General features: G+C 29.8%; 2 protein-coding genes and 1 long non-coding RNA gene across 3 annotated transcripts; 2 read left to right on the top strand and 1 right to left on the bottom strand.

Annotated features, from left to right (window-relative positions):
- Window positions 1–14,620: 14,620 nt before the first annotated feature.
- On the bottom strand, window positions 14,621–15,310 carry LOC143923129 (cecropin-A-like). The gene is made up of 2 exons (XM_077446652.1): window positions 15,147–15,310; window positions 14,621–15,067 (listed from the first exon to the last, which is right to left on the bottom strand). Exons 1-2 carry the CDS (start codon window positions 15,255–15,257, stop codon window positions 14,981–14,983), a joined length of 198 nt encoding a protein of 65 aa, XP_077302778.1. The 5' UTR covers window positions 15,258–15,310; the 3' UTR covers window positions 14,621–14,980.
- A 329-nt stretch (window positions 15,311–15,639) lies between these two features.
- Window positions 15,640–17,159, top strand: LOC143923128 (cecropin-A-like). The gene is made up of 2 exons (XM_077446651.1): window positions 15,640–16,163; window positions 16,249–17,159. Exons 1-2 carry the CDS (start codon window positions 16,053–16,055, stop codon window positions 16,333–16,335), a joined length of 198 nt encoding a protein of 65 aa, XP_077302777.1. The 5' UTR covers window positions 15,640–16,052; the 3' UTR covers window positions 16,336–17,159.
- Window positions 17,160–19,546: 2,387 nt separating this feature from the next.
- Window positions 19,547–20,056, top strand: LOC143909441 (uncharacterized). The gene is made up of 2 exons (XR_013260342.1): window positions 19,547–19,738; window positions 19,829–20,056. It is a non-coding gene; the product is annotated as an uncharacterized LOC143909441 (long non-coding RNA).
- Window positions 20,057–20,081: the final 25 nt, after the last annotated feature.

Genomic DNA, 20,081 nt, shown 5'->3' with positions numbered 1-20,081 from the left:
CTATGTGTATTGTATACTAGTGGTTTGACCCGGCTTCACTCGGTATTTATAATATAAACCGTTAAAACATGGTTAATCTTATAGTAAACATTCATTTGTTTTTTATTAAACTTATTTGAATCGAAAAAAAATTATATTTAATGACAGCTAATCAGAAATGTATGTTTTTTTTATATATCAGTGAACCGTAACTGAAGTAATAATCCTGACCCGGAACTGAAACAGGAATCTGGATCCGGCACTGAAACAATAATTGAGATCCAGAACTGAAACAGTAATTGGGATCCGGAACTGAAAAAGAATAAAAATCCGGAACTGAAATGATAAAAGAAATCGGAAACAGAACAGAAAAAGTAATCCGGAAACGGAATCGAAATCGAAAGCGGAATCGTCATAGAAACTTTGATTTATTTTCAATGCTCCCAACAATCCTTACATACATTAAACCTTACATATAAAGTAAAGTGGCATTTTTTATAGTGTAAACATGCCGTGCTAACCATTAAAATTCTTTAAATATACATATATACATATATGGAGAAGAGGATGGAGCAATTGGTGATTGGATTTAGTGTAAAGCGACAGAGAAGAAAAATATAGGTAGAATGCTAACTCAATACATAGGTAAAGTGATGGAATGCATTGGTATTCCTGTTAGGATTTATACATTGGAGCAAAATTGAATAGTCTTTAGATGAAACTTGTATCGTAAAAAACTATTGACCAAAAACTCCATTAGTCAGCTTAATAAGATGTCGTCATTGATTACGACACTTTGCGGTCTGCTGATCCTCGTTCCGAAGCACCTATCTTCCTGTTCCGGGGTTTGGCGAGTTATCGAATTACGCTCCATCTCCGGAACAATACATCCGTAATGGCGTGTACACGCATCCCGGAAAGAAAGATCTGGGATTATTCGATAAAAAAGGGTCAGTAGGGGAGATAATAAAAAGGGGAATAGCGGAATAGCGCAATGTCTAGCCGAGCGTAATAGTAATTATTTCTCTTTCATGGGCAAAATGTACGACCGAATTCATACATGTAAGTATTAATATTTAAAATTCACAGACAGCTGGCTGTAGAAATCCATATTTAAGTTTGATTTATATACAATTTAGGTAAATTTGAATGAATCTAATATCAGACATTATGTACATTATGCATGTGTACATATGTACATAAGGGATAAATCAATATGTCAATATAGACGCAAAGGGCTCTCGAGCCTTTGAAGTAACTGGTCAACAAATATACATACTTCGTTACTTCTTCAAATGGAAAACCCGAAAAACCCGATAAAATCGAGTTATCGGTCAGGACATGTCAATGCAACCGACCCCTATTTGCAAAGCATTTCCCCACTCTTGCAAAAGTGAAATGTTCGCAAGCTTAACAAGATGCGACTTTATTTGGTATATTTGGATGTAAAAAAAAAGCGGATTTTTTTCTTTGCTTAATTTTGGCGGAAGGTTTTATTATTTCAAATGTCTTTTCATCGACGAATCCTTTTTTGTACTGCGAGCGGCTTTATTTATATTTTTCCGTTTCGGCTATGTGCTGTTTCTTTTGCCGTCATTTCTAAGATTTCTTTGTCCGGTCACCCTTACAAGTTACCAAGGTAACTTTTCGAAACGAAATTCCTCACTTTAGTATTACGGTGCGGTATTTATATGATGACGTTTGTTGTTAGGTTTCATACTACTTCATTGAATGCTTGATATTATTATTATTAAAATATTTTGATTAAAAAAAAGTACTCGCCATTATATTCCAGCATCTTTCGGGTAGACGTCAAAATTTGCCATTATCACTTTATAAACTGGTGGCAATCGCGATCTATAAAGGTGAATGGAGAATGTGGCGAATTGAAAACTTTCTTTGAACGAGTCGACGGGGGCTTTAACGAGAGTCGAAGGGTCCGTAATAATTATTTACGATTCAAAAAGGGCGAACTTGGATAGAAGGCCATTGTGAAACGAGCCAAAACGCAAAGAAACATTTCATTGCGAAACTTTTCTTGTTACTCTGGTCGCGAAAAAGTTTTATGGTCTTCAAACGTGCTGCTCACCTAACAAAACCCTCGCTTTCTGAGGGATGTTGGGTACTGTTCGTGTTTTGCAAATTGGGGGAAGACGAGGACCCATTCTGCCATTATTCAATGCGGCAGATGAATTAAGGGGGTCAAATTAATCCAGATTTTCGGACGATATTCGACATCGCGAGAGGGTGCAATTAATTAGCAAGTTAAATTGAAATGCTAGGTGGAAGTTCCATTTTTTTTTACAGGGGTTGTATAGCCTGTTAATTTGGCAATTTGTATTCATTCACGAAGCTTATTGTTTTTAAATTAAATCAAAATTAATTGGTAAAATTAATTTTAATTAACTATCAATAATAATAGTCTATCAAACATTTCAACCCACTCGCAAGGGTTCAAATCTCAAACAGAAGCAAATAAAGTGTCGAGAGCAATGAGTGGATTGGTTATAATAAATTTAAATTATTGCCTTAAACATCGTATAATATTATTTTCAAGTACATGCATAACATATATGTATATATGTATGTATTTTATTTTAAATATAAGTTCAAAAGGAAATCGGCGCAAGTCAAAAGTTTCATTTTATGATATTTTGAAATTGCATTAATTTTCACTAAAATTTTTCTGCTAATAAAGCATCTGTATGTGACATGCTTATTTAAAAACAATGAGCTACAAAAAATCAAGTTTTTTACTTACCGGAGCCGAGAATAATCAATCTTTAACTCGCTGAATTCGAATATGACAATGATTTTTGTTGGTTTCTTCTTGTTTATGAGATATGACCGTCTAAAAAATGCGCAATTTATACAGATTTTTGGCTTTTGCAGTCTTTAACTAAAAATATAGTATTGCTGTGCCAAAATGAATATTGAAATCAATATCGGTTTTTTTTTTATTGATTCTGATTTTGTATTGCTTTCAAATATTAATTATATAGCGAAGTCAAAAATATACTTTTTTCTTACACATATTTTTTCAATTATACTACGAGCTTGTGTATATCGCCAATTTGCAAATTCTGTAAAAGCCAAAAATCGCGCATATATTAAACGCTCATATTTCATAAACGAGAAGAAAGCAACAAAAATCATTGTCATATTCGATTTTAGTAAATTGGAGCTCGGTATTATTATTTTAGATACTTAAATTTTTTCAAAATAAATTTGTTTCATGTAATATTTGAGTTTTAAATTGTCCATCTACATATACATGAATAGATATTGTGTACAAATTCAATTCTAAATATGTTCCGATTTATTGTCTTTCAAATAAAAATACATTCAAGTAAATAACGTACAGGGATGAAAATTTATGACATTATAGACAGTCAGACACAGAACATTTTTGTTTCAAATTCATGATTTTTTATTATATTATACATATATTGTAGAAAGTAAGCTGTAAAAGAATTACCATTCCTTGTAGGCAATACATGTAAGAAGTGTTTGAAAATATCCATCGAGTTTAATGTTTTAAAAACTTCTACCGAACTTCAAAACTTTTCAATATCGTCTCTAAGTATATGCATTAAATAGGAAAACTTTTTAAACCGCTGCGTTCTCTCTTTTGAAAAGAGTAATGATCGAAACTGTAGCACTTTTTAAAAACCGAGAAAAACTTTGAGTAATAAGTAAACAGAAAGAAAACATGCATAGGTATGTATATAACGAGAATATCAAAAGTTTCATCGAGACATATTTAAAAAAATTGCCATACTTTTTTAGTACAATCAGTCCGTTTGACTCAAACGAGACCTAATGCAAAATATGTACGTCAAGTCTAACAATGCATTTTTTTTAATATTTGATAACTTTTTCGGATACCCTCATTGTACGGCGATGACAAAAGGATGTTTGTACGAAAGTCTAAAGGGTGTGTTATAGGGTGACAATTTTATTAGAAATCGTCTCGATGCGTTTTATTCAATAATTCCCCCAGAAATTTCCCGAAGAGGAAATTTTACTCGGCGTCAGCGATTCCAACCGCAATATTAACTCGGAATGCCGAAGTTTATAACCACTAGACAAGGATGATGATCTTCTTAACAGATATCAAATATTCATTTCCAGATGTATTCCGACATTCCGTTTAATATCTATAGGTAAATAATTTTTAATGTGTATTGTAATATGTGAGGTACCTATGTGTATTTATGTTATTCAATTGGGACGATAAGGTCAATTTTAGGGCAATATCCGCTTGGCTTACTGCTACAGGAAAGGGGTGGGTTAAACCCATTGCCAGCATGTGACTTCCGGCGGATGTCGACCGACTAATAAAGTTTTCCCCACTCCCTCTCAATAGTAGCGAATGTGAGCGCTTAACATCTTCAAGTCGAGAAAATTCAAACATTTTCTTCCATTTTTATTCCGGCGGAATATCTTAATCTTGCGAAACCCTATGCTGGAATTCAATATTCCCGTTTTTGCCTATCAGAAAATATTATCGGCTTGCTATTTGGGGGAGGCCGTTATCGGATATTTTCGCCCCTGTGAGATGCTATTACGAATGGTCTCAATGGAAAACTTCAATATTGTTTTTAAATTTGAGTTTCAATATGTGTTTTTTTGTTGTAAAATATATTCAATATGATACAGATCTGGAAGAAATATATTTTCGTAAAATTTGTAGTTTAAATTGTATATTGTATATTTCGACGATATTTATGTATGTGGTATTAAATTGGTGTTGTTTGTGGTCGATTTACTGCTAATTGGAAAACGTTGCAAGCTTTATATGGATTGGTTCAATAAAAGTAATATATAGACAGGAATAAAGCGAACATATTGTAATATCGATCACTGAAGTCTGAAATAATATTTCAAGTAAACGATGTCTATAATTTTTTCAGGAAGCTATTAAACAACGACCGTGAATAAGTGCAAGTCAACTCTTCTCAAAGTGTTATACAACACGTGTATATATTTTTAATAAAATAGCTTTAGACTGATTTTAAATAATTTGATGTAGGACATTTACATATGGTATAAGTATGTATTATAATTTCAAATAATATTGAACAAATAAAAACCTCGTCGGTATAATTATAAGACCGAACGTTAAAGGGTTTACATGAGTATCATGAAACAAAAATGTGATAAAATAAATAAATGTACTTATATTATATATACATATAAAGATTATTGAGAATGAGTGCATTTGATATGGATGCGATAGAGCAGTGGTTTCCATTGATAATATCTCCTCCTCTCCACTATCAGATGCGAAATTTAGTGTGGCCAGCCACCCATGTAATTGTGTTCGTCCTTTCAGCCTATAAGATATATAGTAAGTTAAACTTCAGGCGAATGGCAATGTGGAAAAGCTGCCACGTCAGCAATTGTTCATGCTGAGCTTTTGATCATTTCCACTTGCTTCCGATAATATTCACATATTTTTTCCACACATACATATGTATATTAATTATGTAAGAATGGTAGAAAGAAAACAATTTTGATAATAAAATACCAAAAAAATAATAGAAAGTTAATTTAAAATAAATTAAGATACCCATACAAAATGTAAAATGTATTTTGAAGTGCATTTTATATACTGTTTTCACACCAAGTGATCTTTGAATACTCAGTTTCAATTCATATAGCGGAAATAAACAAGTGATAATCAAGTGGTCACATTTAATTGGTATAAACGATTCAAAATAAGAATTGTAAATATTTTTGAAGCCTTGTTTCGTATGATGCCTTGTTTCTTATGAACATTGAAATATGAAAATACCATAAATTCTATAAGAAAAATAATGTGCAAAATAGATAATAACCACTGGATCAGTAGCTATTAGAATATACTAAGATTTATTGTGAATAGGGATTCCAAAAATTCCGACACGGCAATGATTTATTTAAGTACTCTACAATAATTATTGGCTAATTTTCAGTTAGTCATTCATTACTTTAAATAACCAATTTTTTTAATATGGAAATAGTCTCCGATATATGTATTTTTTTTATTTTATTTTATTAATTGAAAAATCAACAGACAGGATGTACATAGATATGTATAAAAAAAACAAATAGTAAATAAATAATATATGTAACATCCGAGTCCAATAATAGATTTTTACAAAAATGAAAAAGATAAATATAAGGAAAACAAATTAAAAAGTAAAGAATAAAGGCATGACAAAATATGTAGAACATTGCATAATTAAACTATAGTATTAAAATATTTGGAAAAGGTTATAAAATTGAATATAAGAAGAAATTGAAATTTACAAATATAAAACAAATGAAAAAGGTAAATACAAAATAAACAAATGAAAAGGAAAAGAATGAAAGCTATAATATGATTAAATAGCACATTACATGACTAAACTAAAGTATAAAAATATTGGAAATATTGGAAAAATAGAATAGAAAAAGAAATGAATCAATCGGTCAAGATTCTCTTGATGTTAGACCTGAATTGATGTAGGGAAATACCAAATAGATCAACCTCATTCATATATAAGTACGATATTTTTGGCATACTTTATGTATCTTCGATTTTAAATTTATATTATGCCTAGCGGCTCTTTTGAATAGCAGGTCAAAAATTATATCGAGTGTTGACTCATTTGAGATAAAGTTGAAATTATTATTACATTTCGGTACTACTGGTCGTTTATTTTGTACTACCGGAAGTACCGGAGGTCAAATTCTGGTAGAACCGGTTTCGGTAATATCAGTATTGGAATCCCTAATTGTGAATAAAAAGCAACCAAAAATCGATTAGCGAATTAAAAATGTATATGAGGAGTGTGAAAATACATACATACGTAAATACATACATGCATATATGTATAATCTGTAGAGTTAGGAAGAGGCAGTGAGCAGGGGCTCATCTGTTAGCCAGCTGTCATCACGTAGATTTTACAGTTGATTCTGATGAAATTTTGATGATTTCGTTATTGATTAAATTCTAGTGTTATTTTAGAGAAATTTGCATATTTTAATTAAATCATACGTCGGCAAAATATCAAAGCAATCTTAAGAGTGGAAATGATTCAAAATCGGCTCTATATTATTGCGCCACGTACACACAGTAAGTAAAACTAAAAAAATCAAAAATATATAAAAATAACAAAAAAAACTCTCCTTTTAACAAGGTTTTATTAGGTTTTATTTTCCTTTTATTAGGTTTACTTCGCTAGTCGGTTAGACGATATTTCCTGCATTCTTTCAATCGCTTTAAAACTTTGCCATTTTGCGAGGTTTCGCCGTCAATAGTGATTTAAATTGCTTCCGATGGTGAAATATAATCGTAATAACCACGTTTATGAATCCAAAAATTTTGGAGACGATAACAGCTCACTATATGCCACTAGCCTGTAGCCTTATATATTTGACTGTTCGCCCCCCACTCGTTTTGACAGATTTTAATTGTTTAAACGCCTCTAACTATAACTTTTTCATATATCTTATAAAATTTGCATTATATGTTCTCATATTTTTTCTTCACTAATAGGTTATATAATTTATAATTAACGCGTGGATATATAAAGAGTTTTGATATTGTTTTTCTAGAAACATTATATTACACAGATTTAGTCATATATTAAAAAAACTTTTATATATATTTGATGAAAATTTTCATTAAATTCACAAATAATTTCATAAAGTCATTACATTTTTAATTTACGTTTAAAAATGTTTGACGATATGTTTTCCATGTTCGTGTCACATTTTTTGTATGGTTTTGTGCTGGCCAAGGGGCATCTTTATTAATCTGGTGCGGCTTAATGGCGTATTCTGAGCTTTGGCATTTCTATATAAGCGCAATTTAATAGCACCGGCACAAAGCCAGGGGCGACGTTCGTTTTATTCCGAAGCATAAAGAAAACTATATTTCTATTGCTGCTCTTTGGCCCAATATGATGTCCCTCTGTTGCAAAAAGGAAGGGAAAAGGAGTAGAGAATGGCGAACTTGCGCGGGAGAAGGAGGCGTACAAGTACGCTTTGAAAAGGACACTCGAAGATTGAAGATCAAAAAATGCTTGGAATGCCGAAAATTCTCAAATGAGATATGTGCGATATGAAAAAGATGAAGGTGAGGAAGAATTTCAAGGAGGGTACCTACAGCTCACGTACATATCATATATTATTAAATAATATTAAATGCTTATGATTAAATTCAATACTTTTTACGTACATATCTATATACATACATATACATTTTTTATTACTTCCAATTCTTCGCAAATTTAAATTACATAATAATAACAATAACATGTCAATTTATAACATAAACTGCTTACAGTTTATCTTATAAATTGACGGAGATAAGACTATGTATATATACATATGAATATGATATGTGACATATTATTTGACCAGTCTGGTTCGAAAAGCGTTCAAGTGTAGACTGCATTCGTATTCGTACTATCATACATATTTAAATATGAAAACTTCAAATAAGATTTTTTCAATTTGTTTGATCATCGCAATGATTTCTATGATGGTATCAAGTTTACCACTACCAGACGACGAAGACAAAAACTTTTGGAAAGAATTGGTAAGTTTGTGTCACTTTTTTCCTGTTGATTATTGTGAAGTTTTTAATTATTTATTACATCACTATTTACAGGAAGGAATCGGACAACGAGTTCGGGACGCTATAATCAGCTTCAAACCAGCTCTCGACGTAATTAAAGATGTAAAAACTATTACATCGTAAAATATGTAATAATATAATATACTCATACTTATGCATATTTAGAATATATTATACATACAGTGTAATAGTCTTTCAATATTTATATTAAGTATTAGTATATACATATGTAAGTATGTACAAATATCGTATAAGTGATTATTTTAAATGATAATATTATAGGTTGTGGATCGTCAATAAAGTTAATATGTGAATTTAATGAAAATATTTTTATTATATTTCTGAATATATAACAGTAATATTGTTGAAAAATTATTAAAAAGTGATTTAATTAAAAAAATAATAAACTTAGGCCACTAAATTAGGTATACATACTATCTCATGGTCCTTAATATCACGGAGCCAGCGATCGAATGACTCCCATACCCAAATTCCCAGGCAACGCTGGGCAAGCGCTTTTGCTCCTTTTGCAATCCCACGGTTCCCAACAAACTCATCAAACTGAGCATATAATATTTCGAGTCTTTAGTTAATATAATGTATAAGATGTATTATGAGCATTTATAAGAATTGTTTTTTAGGTTTTTGAGCTCTTTTTCCTATTATGCGGTAGATTAACATTAGAATAATATAATACTATAATTACTAACAAAAATAATATAAAATTGCAAAATATAAAATCATCAGTTGATTAGTAGCTATTAAAATAGACATAAGATGTATTGTAAACATAATTAAATAATAATAAAATGCATTTAAAAATCAGAATCAATATAATATTTCAAGGCAAATTTTTCTTTTGACATTCCATTTTTATGTATTAACATTATAAGTATACTTAATAATAAAATATTGAAGGGCTCCCAAATAAATCCGACATAATCCTGACCAAATGAGGGAAGCCCACTTAATGGACACGAACTTTTCCCCTTTGCCGAATCGAGCCCCTACCAACACTTTTTCATATTTTCCACTTCATCATCATTAACAATTTATTAACAACATTCATTTTCCTCAAGATTTAAACCGCATTCGATAATAATTGACACAATGTACAGGAATATTTATTTACATAGAAATGCATAACGGGAGTCCCCTTTCACATCTACATACTCGTTTATGGTGTCTTGTACGTCGAACTCGCTGTATTTATGGTACACGGGAATCCCCTTATGTGCAAACTGGTATTTCTACTGGCTCTTTGTTATGCTTATGTGTGTGTTCTTGTACGAAACGAGGCGTGTATTGAACGTTGCAAATTATAATGGTGAATAATTATGTACACTTCATATGGGTAGACTTGTATAATGCATGTCAAATTTTTTACGCTGTGCATTTGTAAGAGTGTGTTGCACTTTTTATGACCGGTTTTTACAACACAGTTCTTCAAACCCGGACAATAAATTGGGATATTAAAATACGTTTGGTTTTTCTTCGATACTTTCCTCCATTGCCTGTTGCTTATGGTCCAGTTTTGGCCGGGACAGTCCCGTTTTTTACGTGCCTTGGTAAAATTGTTTGATTTGTCCGTTTTTTTCCGTCCACTGATATACAGAAGAATTTCACTGATACACAGAAGAATTTCACAATACATACATATGTACGTATATTTAAATATTATTCCTTCTTTTTCCAAATCAATTTGTTTCCAAATACAAATATTAGTATATAAATACACATTTACATACAATATATTGATTTTAAAGTAGCATTTAAATATTTTGTTACATGTCTCTGAAAAAAAAAATCACTTTGTGCTAATATTTTCATTATAACAATTTTAAAATAACTGTAAAATACAATATTATATTATATTTGATGTTTTATCTTTTAAATTTTCTTATTTTAATCGTACGTTCTGGTAAAAATCATATTACTTAACAAAAGTTCAGGTCTAACATCAAGAGAATCTTGACCGATTGATTCATTTCTTCTCCTATTCTATTTTTCCAATATTTCCAATATTTTTATACTTTAGTTTAGTTATGTAATGTGCTATTTAATCATATTATAGCTTTCATTATTTTCCTTTTCATTTGTTTACTTTGTATTTACCTTTTTCATTTGTTTTATATTTGTAAATTTCAATTTCTTCTTATATTCTATTTTATAACCTTTTCCCAATATTTTAATACTATAGTTTAATTATGCAATGTTCTACATATTTTGTCATGCCTTTATTCTTTACTTTTTAATTTGTTTTCCTTATATTTATCTTTTTCATTTTTGTAAAAATCTGTTATTGGACTCGGATGTTACATATATTATTTATTTACTATTTGTTTTTTTATACATATCTATGTACATCCTGTCTGTTGATTTTTCAATTAATAAAATAAAATAAAAATAAAAGAAGAAATGGAAATGAAATAAATCTAAATTTTCAGTTGCACATAATTTTTGAAATTAAAATAAACCGAGCATGCTTCTTTGGATTATTTGTAAATTTTACAAGGTTAAGAAAAAAATCAGCATGCGGCGCATGAACATTAGATTTAATATTTTTTTTTTCTTAATCTTGTTACTACTTTCCTTGTAGATAGCAATTATACATTCGGAAAAAAATAGTTTCTTGACAACTTTAATGGTTACACTGTTCGACACGAAATATGATTCAGAGACAAGATATGACTTTTCTTATAGATATATGCCCAACGAATCTGGTAATAAAAAAATGTTGATTGGCTCGAGATTCGGAGATATATGTGTTTTTTAAATCGCGTGATTTTTCTAAATGTTGTTGTTGTTCGGTTGATGTCTCAAAATCTGTCAATTTTCTGTTCAAAATGAATATTGGAATCTATAGTCGGGTAGTATATCTTCTATTTGTAGTACTTTTCAGCTTTCAAATCTCTTTAAGTAGTCGTCCAGTTTAAATCAAAAGTCAAAAGTATGTATTTTCACTTGGGATTTTTTCCCACTGTTAATATTATTTTATATTGAGTTTTTTCTATTGAAACATGTTTATTGGGATAGTGTTTTCACACTATTTTTTGTTTTCGTTTAAAAGTGTTAATTGGAAGTGTGCTGATCTTTAAATCGGTAAAATTGCGAGCAAAAATCTCTTACAAGTATTTACACGAATTTGAATTGAATTAATAGGGATTAAATTATCTTTATATGAAAATTAAATGAAATACGACTATTCTATAATAAGTAAGCCAGTTATCAATCGTCCCAATCGTACAAAGCGTCCCGTTTTGAGTCCTGAGAAATACTGTCACCCTACTGTTGCTGTATAATAAAACATAACGTGAACATATGTAGGTATAAAGAGCTGATAAAAGTAAATTTTAAATCATTTTTAATCTACCTGTTACTGTGTAAACAATCGACAGTTTTGAGAGCAAAATGCGTTTTCCGTTTATACTGTTTACTATATTCTTAGTTACAATTTTGATTACTGAACAGATTACAAATTCACCGGTGCTGGAGCCAAAATGGAAAAAAATCGTAATATTCATTAGTTGTGTTCAGTTCACTTTATATACTATTGTATTTTTTTCATCAAAATAAAATAATTTTCAGGAAAAGCTTGGAAAAAAAATTCGTGATGTTCTTACAAATGCTGCACCTGCAGTGGCTGTACTTCAAACAGTTGCAAGCTTAGGATGACATTTGAATTTTTTTTGTTTAAATTCAAGGTACATATAACAAGATTTTGAGAAGGCGTTTGATAAAGTTGATCATAAAATTTTAGTTAGTAAATTAAGTTTCATTGGATTTACTAATAATCTTGTTAGTCTTTTTATTTCTTATTTACAGGATCGACGTCAATTCGTTAAGTTTGGGAGTTGCTTTTCTTATGAGTATGTTGCCACTACTGGGATTCCCCAAGGATCAAATCTTGGCCCTTTATTATTCCTAATATTTATCAACGATATTCAATCTTCTATTCACCATTCTAAATTTTTATTATATGCGGATGACTTAAAAATCTATAAGAGAATAATTGATTTACCTGACGCTCTTTATTTGCAAGAGGATTTGAATTCTATTTATGAATGGGCTAATGTTAATAAACTTCCCTTCAATATCCTAAAGTGTCGGGTCATTTCTTACTCTCGTTCTCGTTCTCCTATTAAATATTCGTATAAATTTCATGATTCTCTTCTTCAGAGAGAATTATTTATATCTGATCTGGGAATAGTCTTCGAAAATAGTTGGAGTTTCAACATTCACATTGAGAATATCTGTGATAGGGCAACAAAAATCCTTGGATTCGTAATCCGTAATTCGTCTGAACTAGGGCTCACTGCCATTCGTCTCTTATATTGTACATTAGTTCGCAGTGTGCTCGAGTTTGGCTCCATTAAATGGTCTCCCTATCAACTTCGTTACTTTCTAATGTTGGAACGAGTCCAAAGGAAATTCCTTAGATTTTTATATCTGAAGACATTTGGATTTTATCCATATCTGTTCCCTAGTGCCTTTGTCTTGGGATCTTTGGGTTTCAACTCCCTGGCGAAGAGAAGAGGTTTATTTCTTGGGAAACATTTCGTAAAATTACTTAGAGGAGAGATTCACAATCCCGCTATCCTGGAGAAACTAAAATTCTGGGCCCCGGAAAATCATAGAGTTTTAAGAAAACATGATACATTTTTGCCAATTAGGGCTAAATCAAACGTGCTCATGAACTCCCCCCTCTCGAGAGCTGTTCGACTCCTTAACTTACTGGCACATTACTTGGACCTATTCGATGCCAGTTATGTTGAGTTGATGGAACACATCCTAAATAGCACGATATAAATTTTTCAATCTTATTTCTTTGTTTTTATTTTGTGTACATATTTTTTACTTGATTTTTATTATTTTTTTATGATTTTTATTATTTTTTTATGTTTTTTTTTTTATTTATGATTTTTATTATTTTTTATGATGTTTTTTTTTATAATTTTTATGATTTTTATTATTTGTATTATAATCACATTGACGCTTTGGGGCAACCTGTCAAGTCTCTGTGGTATCGATTTTTTTAAAATAAATAAATAAAATAAAATAAATAAAATATGTCCATATACATTGTATATAACCATACTTATTCCTCAATTGGCTGTGTTTGATTCACTTTATGAACTGAAAAAGTATTTTAGCTTACAAACATATGTACTTAATATTTAAAATGTTAAAATTATTGTGTTAAATAGATATACATGATTTAAACTATGTAATATTTTAAAACATTCTCAAGATATCTTCATTTAATCCAGAAATCCTGAAAATTTACTGAATCCTAAGTACTTCCGAATATCAAGTATGAAATTTTCACTTGTCAATTTGTCAGTATATAAAACCTTTAAAAATACCACCAGTTTAGATACTACTGCTTGGAAATACATACTATACATACATATGTACATACGCTTTAGATTTATTTGTTTTCTAAAACTACCCTTTTGTTCTTTATTTTGTGAAGTCGTTCCTCGACGGCAAATTCTCAAAAGATTGGTTCTGTTTTCTGTTAGAGAAATGTTGAAACATGTGAAAAAAAATCGGTTTTTAAAAAAAGTGTTTTTAGATATAGAAAATGCCAAAAATATTAATGCCGAAATATTCAAAGATGCAATTCATAAATTTTATCAAACCTGTATTGATTATTTAAATAACTAGTACAAATGTTTCGTTGAAATGGAATTATTTGAATGGGTCCTATTACGAAAAATCCCTCTGTGGACTAGATCGAGGAAAGCTATTTGTTTATATCTAGTCACTGGTTTTTAAATATACTCGACGGAGATTTTTCAATGAAGTTTTGTGTAAAAAAATTATGTCAGAAATGAAAAGATCAACGAATGGTGATAAAATGAGAGTGGGTTAAAAATTTCAATATTTCACGTATAAAGAAGTTCCTTTCAAAAACATTCAAAAAATCGTTAATTTTCCGTACGTCTCCCTGGATCTAATGTCCCCATTGAACGAATACTTTCATTAGTGAACAATATGTACGTGGACTAATGAAAAAATATACACACTGGAAGCAGTTTGCTTTATTCAAAGAAATCAAAATTAATGTCATTTAAAAAAATCATGTAATATTTGTACATATTGATTGATTCATGATTGTTCAAAATTTTAAATTTCTTGAATTCTTCATAACATGTCCTCTATTTTCTCCAGAAAAATACGGTCACTGTTCTTATACAATTGTAATAATAATAATAAAAAAGCAGATAGACTATGATTAAATTAAAATTTTATTTAAAATATACATACTTTGTATGTAAATTAATTTATCAATACAAAAGGCATACAAATTTTCATGTAAAGAGAAAGGAGTAAATAAGTACAAATGTTTTAAATATTAAAAATAGTATTATTGGTATAATATTATCCCAGAGTTTTAACTGATTTAACTACATCAATTGCAGGTCCAGCCTTAATAAGTCCATCTCGAACATTTCTTCCAATTTTCTCCTGTTAAAAATACATAAAAAAATAATTAATAATCAATATAAAACTGTCACATCAAAGAATAATATGATCAAATTCTTACAATTCTCTTGAAAAACTTTTTCGGCTCAGGAACAGGACTCGATACGACTTGTGTTGCGAATAATAGAGCGACAAAGAAAAGTGTCAAAAATTTAAGAGAGAAGCAACGCATCTTGAAGTTTTGTTGAAGTGAATTGAACTATCTTTGCAATGATTGATTTGTGAATAATTGGTTACGATTTACATTTCTTATATACCAACTTTAATACGATTACGTGGGAATAATAAATGCTTGCATGTAATTAAGATAAGCTATACAAACAAATTCTATGCGAATTTTCTGATTATTCGTGGAAAATTATACTCAGTGCGGGAAAAGAAAATCCCCTTTCAAGAGCAGTAACAATTTTTAACGCGAAATATGAATTTGTATTCGTTTTAAGTTGATAAGACGTACATATGTATATTAATAGTATTTACACATTATCGCGAATAAAAAAACGCAACTATTTTTATCATTTTTTAGAATGTGATTTATTTATATTACGACATTTAGTATAAACAATACACTTTCTAGTCAATACACTTGTGTTGCGTTTTTCTTAATATTCTTCAATGCAAGGACATTTTTAAAATTATCGCGAATAATCGGCTCTTATCTATCTAATATTTACATAGTTTATCTGTTTGTTGTTTTTTATTTTGTAAATAAATATCGCTATGCAATTTCAGTAATATTATTTCGGTGAACAAATGTTTTTTAATTTTTTTCCCTGTCAATTGGAGTGGTCCTATTGTCTGACCACATTGCAAAATGTTTTTTCCCAATGGGGAATTATCAGAATTATCTTACAAGCAGTCACCGTCTGCTATATATAAAGAGGTAGTGTAACTCATATCATCATTCGAATTTCGAGCGATCCTGAAGTAACACTTGAGTACAGTGAAAGAGACGAGTTGAGACAAGATGCGTTTCCCTTTGAGATTTTTCGTTTTCTTCTTGATTTCCATCATACTTGCAAGTCAGGTATCATCATCCCCGGTACCTGAACCTCGATGGAAAGGCTGGAAAAAAATCGTAAGTTTCTACAATATATTTTATAATTTATTTAAATTTTTTTTTATATACATGCTTTATTTATAAATAAATATGTCTTTTTTAGGAGAAAGTTGGTAGAAATGTTCGCGATGGACTAATTAAGGCAGCTCCTGCTGTAGCAGTTGTTCAAGGAGTAGCCGCATTAGGATAAAGTGCCCTAGTTTTAATTTTGTATTAAAAACTATTATAAATTTATTCATATTATACTCCTAGTCAATTAAATTTATTTATCATGCTTTTAATACATATATCATGTAAAATACGCTATTTTTTTAAGAAATAAAACTGGTTTATATCATACAAATACAAATTTTAATTTAAAAATCCATTCTGGTACTTAAAATGTATTCCGTATTATTGAAACACATACTCACTTAATTATCTCAATGATAATAATTGAAGGTTACACACTTAGTATTAAAGCACCCATACATTCATTACATATTATGTATTATGTAATAAGTTGGTATGAAATATAAAAAATGTTTCAAATCTCAATGACCACTGAAATATTAACCCTAATAAAATTCGTTTTAAAATTATTTATAATATTCGTTTTAACTTTATACCAAACCATGTTAAGCTGTTTCATTTCTAAAACTGGTCGCTCAACCAAACAAATTCATATTTTGTCAATGTCTGTAAAGACATTCTTTGATTCAAAAACATTTTCTAAGTTTATTGAAGGTTCTTTATACATAGTAAGCCGTTTACTCTACAGTACGTGTTATTTATTTTTTAGTATATATATTTATTTTTTATTTGTATAAGTATAAAACACGTTGAACAAAAATATATAATAAAAAATCCACATAAACATCATATAACAAAAGGAAAATGTATTGTTTCTATGCTTGTAAATAAAATTAACGATTTTCCGAAAATTTTCATACACGTTCTTGTAATTAATGTTTTCTTTTAAAATAATGTTTTCATTGTTATATTCTTTGTAATTATCGTGAACCTATCGATGGGATAAAAATTTAATTAAAATTAAAATTACTCACGCTGCTATTTATTTATTTAATATTTATCAAAACCCAAAATTTATATATTAAGTGTACTGAATAAACTTTTAATGAGTTTTAATTTTAAAGTTTATTGATTTAATTATAATAATTACTTTTTATCCGTTTAAAATGCACAAAGGTATTTATAAAACCAAATCAACTTTCCTTATCAAATGAACGTGAAACAAAAAACGTATTTTAAAGCTTAATACATATGTATATGGTTATTTTATTTTCAATATAAATACGCACATTATCATAGAAATGTGGCGCTTTAAATTGAACAATAATCATAACAGATCACGGATGACGTTATAAGTGTATTTCTATATATATATATATTGGGTCTACCTCACGGGCCGGAATGTGAAATGCCGGGAAAACGCAAATATCGGAAGGCAAAGATCGAAAATCGAAAGATCTTAAGTCGAAACTAATGTGCGCGCGCAGAATACGGGAGGAAAAGCCTGTTCCTCTTGTTCATGTTGTATCATGCTCACGCATATTAAGTGAGTATGTACCGTTTACCATGCACCCTTTTTTTTGATCTTTCGACTTAAGATCTTTCTATTTTCGATCTTTGCCTTCCGATATTTGCGTTTTCCGGCCCGTCACGGAGACCGATATATTATATGTTACGGTCAAAGTTTCTACTTTCTAATAAGTGTTTACTTTATCTAAATGACTCAGCTACTGTAAACAATGTATGAATACGGTTACTAGTATGTAGATATATGTACTAGCTACATATAGAGACGCAGTGTAAGTGTGTACTACATAATAAAATGACAAAAAAGAAGGGTATTTTTTAACGGAATAGTCGTTGTGAGCTGTCACGACGACAATTATTATACTGTCGTGTTATGACGAAATGAACTAATAACGGAAATAATACTAAAACAAATATTTTTAATAGATAAAATAAATCCATGATTTTAAATATATGTAATGATATAATGATTAGGTGAAACTTCCGTTGTTTTTTTTATTTTTATGATGGTTTCGAGTGATAAAATTGCATTTTCGGGAGTTCTGGAAATTTCTACATCCAATGTACAGCAACAGTGACATCTGATATAGCCCCAAAGTTTCCAGTGTAATAATTAATCATATTCATTGGCTGAATTTATTAATGTATGAATTCAAATTATTACAAAGCAATATTTATTGAGTGACAGTTTTGCTTACAAAATAAATATATGAAAATACAAATTGCACAATGCGTGAGAAAAATTCTTATTTTAACACCAAACTTGGAATGTATCATACGCTGATTGTAAGAATTTGAAGACTAGGTTTGCAATATGATATTTTTAAATTTAGCTCATTTGTCAAGACCACTCAAATTGTATTTGTCGAAAGCTCTTACTACCCAATTTCGTATTCAATGTATATTTAACTTTCCAAGTATTCACACGAGTTCATTCATGAAAATATTATATATTTTTTATTTTAAAACCAATCTGGCCAGTTATAGTGTACATAAAAGAAAAATTTGACAAATGAACTAGTTTGTTGATGTACAAAGTATTACGCATAAGTATTCTCAATCGTATATCCCATAATCTAAGTATATGGGTTGCAATTTTTCAAAAATAAGCAGAAACAAAGTTGTAATGTGGTTTCCATAAGCCCTTCACAATATTTTTAGTTTTGACATCTCAAAGATTTTGACAGTTTTGGCACTTAAAAGTTTTATTTGACACCTGGTGAGTTTATTTGATTATAGTTTTTGACTATTAGCACTTAAACTTAAACCAGTAGTTTGTGTATGAACCAACTAGTGTTCACGAACGAACGAAATATACACTTGGACTGTTACATATACATTATCTAGCTAAATAAATTATGGAATCTAGCATTATATGATTTATTTCAAAACTGTCGCTGTGTATTCACTAACTATGAAGTATACACTTTATCAATAATTGACACTTTGTTGTAAATAAAAATTTAAAAAAACGAAAAAAATCATTTGTGGTATGGTATGTGCATCCAGATTAAATCTATCTAGCTTAAATTATATTATATGATCTATCCCTAGTATCTAAATATATACATACGTATCTGAAATATGTATTGTTTAGAAATACGATGCTCATTGCACTGATGGAATCAATGTGTTCTATACAAAGTAGAGTTGAATAATCGCACACATAATAGCGCCCACATGTTAATACATATTCCATGAAATTAGAAATTGCAATCATAATCTTCGGTGTGACCTGAAAAAGATTTCCGAGAAGCGCAAATTTAAAAATCCCCCTCGGAAATAACCGCAAAAAAGATGGCTGCAATAATGATTCAATCAGAAACCTGCAGTGTGTATATAAATACGAAGTTCGAACATCCACGGACAGAGTTTATCAGCCTCGCCGAACGAGAGGTCACATTATCAAAGCTTCTCAACATTTATTTATAGAAATGAAACCGACGACGAGAATCTTCGCCATTTTTTTGGTAGTCTTGTTCGTATCGACTCTGGTAGCTTCGATACCAGTCCCCGACGACGACGACGATAAGAAAAACTTTTGGAAAGGATTGGTAAGTGCAAACATCTAACTCAACTTATGTGATTCATGAAATTGTCTGTGTTTGTTTGACGTAATGCTAAACATACTATGAATTTTTCAGGAGGGAATGGCTCAAAGGATACGAGATGCGCTCATCAAGTCTAAAGATGCAATCACTGTGTTAAAAGACATTAAAGAATTAGTGGGTAGCAACGAAAAGAAAGATTAATACATCACCGACTGAATTCAACACCATTGTAAAATAAGCATAAATTTAAGTGACTTTATATTAATATTTTTGTTCTAAAATTTTTTTTTGATCTGTGATAAAATATATTTTCTCGATAAACAGTGTATTTTTTTGCATTTAATTT

Source organism: Arctopsyche grandis, chromosome 3 (genome assembly GCF_051622035.1).
Source record: "Arctopsyche grandis isolate Sample6627 chromosome 3, ASM5162203v2, whole genome shotgun sequence".
Taxonomy (NCBI): Eukaryota; Metazoa; Arthropoda; class Insecta; order Trichoptera; family Hydropsychidae; genus Arctopsyche; species Arctopsyche grandis.
This window is presented reverse-complemented; position numbering and strand designations above follow the sequence as displayed.

Excerpts from the sequence above, each read along its gene's own strand:
- LOC143923129 (XM_077446652.1), bottom strand. The coding sequence starts at position 15,257 with ATGCGTTGCTTCTCTCTTAAATTTTTGACACTTTTCTTTGTCGCTCTA. Across the intron at positions 15,068-15,146 it reads AAAAGTTTTTCAAGAGAATT|GAGAAAATTGGAAGAAATGT; the intron begins GTAAGAATTTGA and ends TATTTTTAACAG.
- LOC143923128 (XM_077446651.1), top strand. The coding sequence starts at position 16,053 with ATGCGTTTCCCTTTGAGATTTTTCGTTTTCTTCTTGATTTCCATCATA. Across the intron at positions 16,164-16,248 it reads GGAAAGGCTGGAAAAAAATC|GAGAAAGTTGGTAGAAATGT; the intron begins GTAAGTTTCTAC and ends TGTCTTTTTTAG.